The 10,443-nt window shown below is 30.0% G+C and overlaps 2 protein-coding genes across 2 annotated transcripts; both read left to right on the top strand.

Annotated features, from left to right (window-relative positions):
- Nucleotides 1-2,470: 2,470 nt before the first annotated feature.
- On the top strand, nucleotides 2,471-4,837 carry LOC107013070 (protein DETOXIFICATION 16-like). Its single transcript, XM_027915924.1, has 6 exons — nucleotides 2,471-2,868; nucleotides 2,960-3,504; nucleotides 3,612-3,698; nucleotides 3,846-3,902; nucleotides 3,977-4,215; nucleotides 4,536-4,837. Exons 1-6 carry the CDS (start codon nucleotides 2,587-2,589, stop codon nucleotides 4,778-4,780), a joined length of 1,455 nt encoding a protein of 484 aa, XP_027771725.1. The 5' UTR covers nucleotides 2,471-2,586; the 3' UTR covers nucleotides 4,781-4,837.
- Nucleotides 4,838-8,336: 3,499 nt separating this feature from the next.
- On the top strand, nucleotides 8,337-8,732 carry LOC107013736. Its single transcript, XM_015213613.2, has one exon. It carries the CDS (start codon nucleotides 8,337-8,339, stop codon nucleotides 8,730-8,732), a length of 396 nt encoding a protein of 131 aa, XP_015069099.1.
- Nucleotides 8,733-10,443: the final 1,711 nt, after the last annotated feature.

Below are 10,443 nucleotides of genomic sequence, written 5' to 3'. Positions count from 1 at the left end.
AATAATGTCACAATTTGAGGTGAAAGTTGTGAGATTCCCTTATGCAGTTACGAGAATAGATAAGAATTCAATTACTGAAGCATCGGAGCTTGATGTGTTAGTTTTATACTTATTTGTAGTAAGAATTATAATAAGACTTTTTTGTCTCTCTTCATATAGTTGAATTCTTGTTTTATTAGCAAGTTGCTCTAAATTCATATTTGTATTTTGTATGCTCAAATGTTCAGTTTCACTATAGAGACAAACAAAATGAAATGCCTAATTATCTTGTTCATGTGTACCTTTTTTTTTTCTTTTCTCCGTACTTATAATTTTTACATATACATTAATTTTCATCTTTAAGAATGAATGTGATAAAATAGGATGTTTACTCTTTTCTTTTCTTTTTATGGAAAAAAAGGTGAAACGTATAATATTAGATTAATGGTGGATAAGTTATGTATGACAGAATTAAATTTTATATAAAAATAGTAGTTATTCATAAATATCCTGATTTTTAAAATATAAATGATAAAACTTTTTACATCTTAGTTTTGAATATTTATAGTTAACTAATTAGTTTAAAGTGTTTATGGATAAAAATTTAATACAATACTTAAAACACATTCATTAAAAAAGTTAAAAGGTTTTGTTTTCCTTCACTCAAAGTTAATCTTACACTATCTAGCATTATTCTACCAATAAAACGGAACTATCAAGAAATTTAATTTAGATAGTTGTTATTTTTCCTTTTAGCTTTGCAAACTTATTTTTTGAATTACAAACAAAGTTTATTTTATTAATTTCTCATATTATTATCTTGATGCATTCACTTGGAGGTCAGAAAATTGGAGTGTCACAATTAGTAGTAAAACAAAGTAAAAAATCTCAATTAGACATATTTTATTATTTAGTAGTATTATCTTTTAAGAAATAATACACTCATGAATTACACGCGCAAAGCGCGTGCACGGAAACTAGTATGTATTATAAATAAGAGCGGATTTAGCAAGGCTCGTGGAGTATCATGTGACATTACTTGTTAGAAATTCTTTACTAAATATGTATATATATTGAAAAAAGAAAAAAACGAATATAGAATGTAAAGTGACACTCCTTAGTCCTTACATCAAAGTTATGGTGTTACATTTTTTATTTAGTTTCTCATTTTAAAAGTGATACTATTTAAATTTCTTTTGCACATGACACTGATTATAAGTATTAGATGAAAAAAAGATAGTATAACAACAAATGATTATAAGTATTAGATGAAAAAAGATAGTATAACAACGATAAATATTTTATTAATATAGCATAATGTCGAGTCCGGAGCTTAAAGGTACAAAATATTAACAAAAATTCCAAAACGGTATATAAAATTTTATATTAACCAAAACGGTAAAAATCGCTGCACCAACAGCGACTTACCCCACCGGAAAAAGCAAAATCGCTGCTGATTTTTTTTTTTTTAAAATGAAATCGCTGCCTAAGCAACGATTTATAGAAGAAATTTTTTTTTTTTACAAAATCGCTGCCTAGGCAGCGATTTTTTAAAAAAATAAGGAAATCGCTACCTAGGCAACGATTTTTTTAAAAAATAAATAAGGAAATCGCTGCCCCAGCAGCAATTTCAAATTTTTGTTTTTTTTAAAAAAAAGTAAAGAATCGCTGCTGGGAGCAGCGATTTCATAAAAAAAAAAATTCAAAAAATATTAAATCGCTGCCCCTGCAGCGATTTCCTTAATTTTTTTTTATGAAATCGCTGCCCCAGCAGCGATTTCTTTATTTTCTTTTAAATTTTTTTTTTTGAAATCACTGCTGGGGCAGCGATTTTGTAAAAAAAAAAATTCTATAAATCGCTGCCTAATCAGATTTTGAAAAATCGCTGCAGAGGCAGCGATTTTGCTTTTTCTGGTGGGGTAAGTCACTATTGGTGCAGCGATTTTACCGTTTTGGTTGATATAAAATTTTATATATACCGTTTTGAAATTGTTGTTAATATTTTGTAGGCTCCGGACTTGCATTATGTCATTAATCTATATAATTTTTTCTAGAAGTGCTAGACAATAAGTTAAAATAAGTAAGGCCCAAATGTAGGGGAATAAGGACCTCCTAAAATAAGAGATCTAACCATATCCGACACAACATCAAATTCAACGTCAAAATAACACATATTTTGGTATAAAATTTGATGGTGTTTTTGGGGCTCTAACACAACACCCTTTCTTTAGCGTAAAATTTAGTATAATATGTTGAAGTTGATTTACACTAAGTAGTACCGACAGTATTTTAATATTATAGGTTGAAGATGTTCTAAACCCCAATCCTTTTGTAAAAGAGTAATAGCTTTTCAATCATTTAAAAAAAGAAAAAAAAAGCTCAAAAAAGACCACACATAACACAACGATGACCCATGACTGAAAAATGAAATATATTTAATGGATCAATCTCCAAAAACCGTTTCTATCACAACAAACTAGCTGGCCACTAATGAACTATATTTCTAAAATAAATATACTTAATTAGTTGCCACCACCACCACATTGTGTTTGATTTCTTCTGTGTTTTAAATTGTTGTATGTTGTTCCCATTTTAATAAAATAAACCATGATGAGTGAAAGGAACTCCGAATTTCCTCTTCTTTCCAACAACATCGAAAAGGGATCATGGAATCCTGAAGATCGCGATAGAGGATGTTGCGATATAGGTGAGGTTATTGAAGAGACAAAGAAGCAACTAGAGTTAGCAGGACCTTTGGTTCTTATAAGTTTTCTGCAGTACTTTCTACAGATGATATCGATCATGTTTGTTGGTCGCCTCGGAGAGCTTTCTCTTTCAAGTGCAACTTTAGCCACTTCTTTTGCTGGAGTAACTGGTTTCAGCTTCATGGTAAGAAGCTAATTAAAACTTCTATAAAATTACATGTTTATATGACTTTAATTTGATAATGCAATCCTTTTTGTTTTTTCCGTATGGATAGCTGGGAATGGGAAGTGCATTGGAGACATTATGCGCACAAACTTATGGGGCAAAACAGTATCATATGCTTGGAATACATATGCAAAGAGGAATGCTTGTATTGTTGGCTATTAGCATACCTATATCGATTATTTGGGCATTTGCAGGGCATATATTTGCTTTCTGTGGACAAGACATGGAAGTTTCAGTCCATGCCGGATTGTATGCTCGTTGGTTGATTCCCAGCATTTTTCCTTATGGAATCCTCCAATGCCAACTTAGATTCCTGCAAACACAAAGCAGACTTAAACCACTTGTGATCAGCACTTGTTTTACGAGTTTAATTCATGTGTTGCTCTGTTGGGCACTGGTTTTCAGATTGGGAATGGGAAACAAAGGAGCTGCGCTCTGTAATGCTATATCTTACTGGATCAATGTGCTGATTTTGGCGCTTTATATAAGGTTTGCGTCATCATGCAAGGAAACATGGACAGGGTTTTCCAAGGAGGGTGCAAGAAATCTTCTCAGTTTTCTATCGATAGCTATTCCGTCAGCACTTATGGTCTGGTTAGTTCCGTGTCAATATTCTTAAATCATTTTTTCAATGTGGATCCTTTTCTCTCTTTCACCGCTCAAATCTGATATGAACTTTTTGAAATTGGGAACAAGCTTAGCTTGGAGCAATGGGCTTATGAGTTTCCGGTGTTCATGTCGGGGTGGCTTCCTAATCCAAAGCTCGAGACATCTATGATGGCGATCAGGTTAGTACACAATGTCAAGGGCTTTTTTCATCGATAACAAAAACAGAGACCAACAAATGGGTTGGTGACTTTGAGTTGGAATTTTTGCATCTAGATCAATTTGATCAAATTCATCACAGATATTAATTCTTTTTAATCTTTCCCCAGCCTAAGTATCAGCTCTCTGGTGTTCAGGATTCCCTTCGGATTTGGTAGTGCAGTAAGGTAAGTTTTCCTTTTGCTAGCGTATATAATAAAATTTTCATGTTGTTTAATTTGTTGTTTGGTTGTTGGAAAAGTACGCGGGTATCAAATGAATTGGGGGCAGGGAAACCTAAAGCAGCCAAGTTCGCAGCACGTACAGTCTTACTTCTGGCTACGGTAGAGGGCCTATTACTAAGCGGAATAGCAGTTGCTGCAAGAAATGTATGGGGATATTTATACACTAACGAAGATGAAGTAGTAAAATATCTGTCCACGATTATGCCAGTGCTTGCATTGTCCAATTTCATGGATGGGATCCAAGGGGTTCTTTCAGGTTTGAACTCCAAACAATCTAATTGAAGCCATATACCTGTAAATATAAAAAGAATATACAATTCACTTTTCGACTATTGATTCATATTTTTGATACAACATTACTTTACTCTAAGTTAAAAGAATAAAATAATGTAGCGTAGAGAGTGTAAGAAAATAAAACAAATCTTCTTGATTTCTTCTATTTAAATGAGATTAAAGAGAACTGAGGGCCCCTAAAATTAGGGGCCTAAGCCAATGTCCTTATTCAAATAAGCATAGAGCCAGCCCTGCTAATTAATACAAAAATGAAGTGCATTTGATGATAACTTTAAACTTCAGGTACTGCAAGAGGATGTGGTTGGCAGAAACTTGGTGCACAGGTCAATCTTGGAGCCTATTATCTTGTTGGACTTCCTTGTGCAGTCATTTTAACCTTTGTCTACCACCTTGGAGGAAAGGTAACAAATTTTTCACTTGCAAATGTTCGTGTTGATAGTGTAACAGTTTATTGGAGACTCATATTTTGTTTCTTTTATGGCATTATGGTGGTAGCAGGGTCTTTGGACAGGGATTATAAGTGGTAGTGGTCTTCAAGCATTACTTCTTCTACTTATTACGTTGCGCACAAATTGGGAGCTTCAGGCAAGTTCTAAATTTAATCTAATTGTAGTAAAACAAGAAACTCCATTGTTCTGACCAGCAACTCTATAAATTTTTATCAGGCAAGGAAGGCCATGTATGCGTAGGCTACAAGGTTTCGGAAATATATATGGATTGTTTGCATGCACCTTAATTATTTCATCGAAGTACCTATTACTTCCCCGACCAAAAAAAAGTCACCCGAGGAAAATCACAGTAGCAAGCAGTATGATGTCTCCCCAGTGATTATCCATAATGTTAATCAAAAACAGCGTTATTCACACCTCTGAATTTTGTAGCCACAATTATATATTTGCCTGATACGATGGTTGTTATATTTGATGGAGACTTTTTTTGATGGATTGGTATTTTGAAATCCACTGTTGATTTTACACCAGCAGGTAATTTTAATAGGTGATAAATTAATAAAATGGAAAGTTATGCGGTTAAGCAAAACTTATACTATTTAATTACTTATCATAGTTATAGTTTGTTATAATCACTCACGACTAACATTATACATTAATTACGTAAGTTGACTTCGAGTTTAATTAGCCACATTTGTATATTGTATAATTCGTCAGAATATACAAATGCATATGTATAATACAATTATCTAATTGATATACATATACAATTCACCTCTCTCTCACTTTTTGCCCCCTCTCTCTCGCCTCTCTCCTTCCTCTCCCAAACTCGTTAGCCATATATACAAATATATATGTATAATATACAATTGTTTACCTTATTACATATCCCAATTTGATTTATTTTAAATCGAATTGTTCTTTTAATCTTAGCCGTCCATATGTTATATGTTAGTCGTAAGGATATATTTAGCCTGAAAGTATAACGAAAGAGATATATTTAACCCAAAAATATAACTAACGATATATTTGTATTATTTCCCATAGTATAATAGTATATTTGACCCTTTGACATGATAACAATTATCATTTCTTTTCATTATATTATATCCTTAACAAGTTATTTTGAGATGATATTCCTAACAAAAAAGATATACTCTATTAAATTTTTATCTACTTACGAGAAAATTTTTCACATATTTTCAATTTAACAAGCTACTTGTTACTCTTATATGTTAGACTAAAACTATAACAATTTTTGAAAACCATAAATAAATGAAAGTTAGTAAAATAATAAATATATAAAAATGATTCAACCTAACTTTTGTGTATATCAAGTAAAAATAAAATAAATACACAATTTTGTACACTACATTTATTACTTACTTCATTTTTAAAAGAAAAATATGGAAAATACCAAAAAAGAACAAAAAAATCATGCCTTGAGTAGGGTTCAAACTTGGATTCACGGGGTGAATTAAACCCATTCACCACTGACCCACGCCATCCATTGTGTAAACATTAGGTTCATTTTATTTATATAAATAAATATCTTTACAGATAATTTATATATGTATAATACAATTTTTTTTTTTATGAAGTAGGTTCAATTGAACCTACTAAAATCCGCCCCTCAGTATCCTCTAATAACAATGAAAATAAAATGTTCTCTTTTTTTTATATTTTCCATTTAGGTTTCATGTCCTATTAAAATCTATATATATATATAAAGCAGAAACATTGGCCAGCTGATGTGGCATAGCTAAAAAACCAGCATTTCAATTTTCCTTTTTTTCTCATTTTTTAAAATATTTTTTACTAATTATTTCTACATAAATTATATTATTAAATAAATTGTAACCATACCCATAAATTCTTCTTTTTTCAAAACGGCTATCCTCACTAATTATATTATTTACTTTTTCAAAACGGCTGCTTCCACGATCTTTCAATTATTTTGACAATTCAAGTTATCATTTCATACATGTGCTATATATAAGCATTTTTTTCTTTTCAATTTTATTTCATGTAATCTAAGGATTATGTATATGTATTTATATATTTCTTATCATTGTTTATTACATGTATTTTCATGGTAAGAATTTCATTTTGATTTGTGATTTCATGATTTTTTACATTGCTCCGTCTAAATATGTTTGTAGATGGTCATTTAAAATGATCACCATATATGTTTCCAAGTATTACAAATATATTATTGGAAGATTGAATTCAAATGATGTTAAATTATGAGGAGAAATTGCTTTTGACGTTCGATGAGATGGTCATAGAAAAATTATGTGAGCTGCTTCAAAAAGATCGCTGCAAAAAGTATCTTTGTAAGGTATGACTGCTTTGAATTTGATGACCCTATTAGAGGTTTGATTAGGAACATGAACGGATGATAGAGCATATTGTCTACGTAAGTTTAAAGGCATCCATCAAATTATGATAAAATTTTAGGTGTTCTTAGTACATATTAGTCTATCCAATTGCTTATAGTGACATTCACATATTTATACCTCCTAAATGTCATTTCAAATTTATAATACCAAATAATATTTTACTTATAATTTTTACACTTTATCAGAATTTTCTCATCATAAGTTTTTTATTTGATCACAACTCACAAGTGAAAAAACATGAAATACATAAGGAAACATGTTCTTACCTAACTGGGGAGAAAGTGATAAATCTGAGAATGAATTTTAAACTATTTGTACTTGATGATTCTAACATCATTATTTGCTAAGAAGGTAAAAGAAAAACAGATCAGTTAAGTTTTATCCTTATATTTTATTTTTTTATTTTGAAAATATTTTCCTTTCTGATTTTAATTTTTATTCTACTAACATGTGTATTCTCATTTTTCAATAAAAAGATTTTGTTCTTACCTAATAGGGGAGAAGATAAAAGGATTCAATTTTTTGTAAAACTATTTATTGAATGATTTCGACATCGATTATTACTAAGAAGGTAAAATAAAATAAATTGTTTCGCAAAATATATAATTTATTTTGATAAAGAATACACTATCCTTATTTTTAAAATATTAAATTTATGAAGTGTTATTTTCTCTCATCATTTTAAAATACTCTTCATAATATAATTTAAATATATAATAATTTAATTAAAATTGATTAGAGAGAAAATATTGATTCTTTTACGATCGCGCGTAGAGCGATCAAGTTCCCTAGTTTTAGATAAATTTAAATCACACACGGAAGATTTTTGACATGATATTTAATATATTTAAGACTCTAATTTAAAACTTTTAATTTATGGTGGGACAGTTTTGTTACACCACAATTTATATTGATGAAAATATAAAAAAGAAATAAGAATTTTAAAATTGTAATTTAAATAAATTTATTTATAAAACGAAAAAAAGGCAAGTGTTCCAAAAATTCATGTACGAGCGTCTCCTAATTTGCCAACCTTACCATGTGCACCCATATGCCCTCCAATTCCTGTCCATGAAATTAATTTTTCCAAAAAAAAAAAGAAACTATTATTAACTTTTAATGATTAATTCAACTAACATCCATTATTTTGCTCCTTCCATTCTTCTTCTTCCTCCTATCAAATACTCATTATACATATATTCTCCTAAACGTTCTGCAATTTCCTAGAAATCATGAATATACCGGAACAAAGTTTTTTCAATAAAACTACTGCTACAACAACAACGACGACTTGTTTGTTGTTTCTCTTAATTTCTTTCTCCACTACTACTATTATCTTCTCCTCTGGCGACAGGGAAGCCGCTTTTGTTATCCCGTTTATTTTTGCCGCCGCCGTTGTGGTGGCCGGATTCGTTGTTCTGGCCGTCCGGACCACCGTTGTGACGTGGATTACGGTGGTTGTACTCCTAGCTTTCGTCGGAAAACGACGCCGTATTTTTGCAAAGGATGGGAAGAAAATTACGTCGGAGGTGGTAGTGTATGTGGTGAATGAAGTGATTAGGGAGAAGGGATTTGTTGCTATTTCTGGAGTTATGATTTTGGGATTAATCTCAATGGCGTTGTTATGAGCGCATTAATTTACTCATAATTAACTTTCACTTAATTATTAACTAATTTGAATCCACTTTTGCCATGGAGTACTGAGTACAGGATCTTTTAATTTATATTTTTTTTTCTTCTTTCACTATATATGAATAACAACTCGTTCTTTTCTAAGTTCTAACTTTGTAAATTTATTATTCGGATCTTGCTCTAAAATTTTGATAGAGCCAAGTTCACCCCAAGTATACATATATTTTTTCTATAAGATATTATAGTGTTCATATTAAATCTAAGTTCATTTTCATTCTGTTTTTTATATAAAAAACTGGAGTTTGTCTAGGATTCATTTTTAATTGGTTAATATGGCACTCAACATTCTTATATCACTGCACATGCAATCATTAATATCAATAATATATTCCCATGAAAACTTGTACGAGATGTAACAGAAGTACAAATAAACTCCTTTTTCTATTTCAAATTACAATAAATATATTTGGCATATAATGGCGTGAAATAGCACAAGCAATATTTTGCGAAAAAATAAAAGATGACTAAGTAAATTTTTTTGTTTCTTATATCCAAAAGTACCATCTAAAGTAAAATTAAAACTACTTCATAGTTTTAAGAAATTACACTGGCCAATACTCTTCAAATTATTAATTAGTCCAAGATTTGAGAGAAATCAATGTAACGCTGTATGGCTGTATCCTGATTGTACAGTCGATTTGTAACAGGTAATGATGTTATGGTGCTGTCTAATTCCATTTCTGGCCAACTCAAGAACTCTCTCATTGGCTGCTTTTGCGGTGCGGACAATATTAACCAACCACGTCGCAACTACTAGATATTGAAATCGAGTGATTAGGATAAGCATCGAAAAATCGAATCGAACTAATTTGGTTCTTCAGTTTTGATATTGATGTTATTTTTTCAGAAGTTCAATTTTTTAATTCGGTATTCGAGTAAGGACCTTAAAACTTTGGTGCATCAAAAAAATTAAATATATATATATATAGTTAATTTCCAAGAGAAACTCAAACATATTTCTATCAATACACGTTATGTAAAGAAATCGTCTTTGTACTTTTTTTTTGGAGATATAGTTAGAGACACAATGTTCTTGATAAAGACAAATATAGTCTTTTAGTTAGCATAGTAAGTGTTTCACGATGATACACATCATTCCTTAACATAGTTTTAAATTTTTAAGTAGTTTATATTTTATTTTTTATTTATATTGAAAAATCAATTTAAAATACTGAAAGAAATTGATCCGAAGTAGAAAAAATTAAATTGAACTGGTTTAATTTAATATACAGTGCATATTTTTTTAAAATTAAAAATAGAAGAATCAAATTAAAATTTGATAAAACAAAACTGAAAAATTGAAAGCCCACCAATCTTTTTACCATTAAATAGGTAACAATTAAATATATTTTTCATGAATAGAAGGAAGAAAAAGAACATTTTAAGGGTGTGTTGAATAGGGAAGAGAATATTTTTTATGTTTGATTTGTTAAATATTTCATTTTAGGAAAATCAATCTTCTTTAAATAAGGAAATATAATTTTTGTAATAAAAAGAGTGAAAAATATTTATTAATACGAGTAACATTTTACAGTATAATTATGTCTTTTCCATTTTCCAATAGACCTCATCGTTGCGCTCACTCATTCCGAATTTCACATGATATTAATTAGGAATAATCTTTTTAATAAAAAATTAATTAATATG

This window comes from Solanum pennellii, chromosome 3 (assembly GCF_001406875.1).
Source record: "Solanum pennellii chromosome 3, SPENNV200".
Taxonomy (NCBI): domain Eukaryota; kingdom Viridiplantae; phylum Streptophyta; class Magnoliopsida; order Solanales; family Solanaceae; genus Solanum; species Solanum pennellii.
This window is presented reverse-complemented; position numbering and strand designations above follow the sequence as displayed.

What these genes read in the sequence shown, in the direction of transcription:
- LOC107013070 (XM_027915924.1), top strand. Translation starts at nt 2,587, where the DNA reads ATGATGAGTGAAAGGAACTCCGAATTTCCTCTTCTTTCCAACAACATC. An exon ending in TAACTGGTTTCAGCTTCATG is followed by an intron (nt 2,869 to 2,959) that starts GTAAGAAGCTAA and finishes CCGTATGGATAG; the next exon opens with CTGGGAATGGGAAGTGCATT. An exon ending in ACATCTATGATGGCGATCAG is followed by an intron (nt 3,699 to 3,845) that starts GTTAGTACACAA and finishes ATCTTTCCCCAG; the next exon opens with CCTAAGTATCAGCTCTCTGG.
- LOC107013736 (XM_015213613.2), top strand. Translation starts at nt 8,337, where the DNA reads ATGAATATACCGGAACAAAGTTTTTTCAATAAAACTACTGCTACAACA.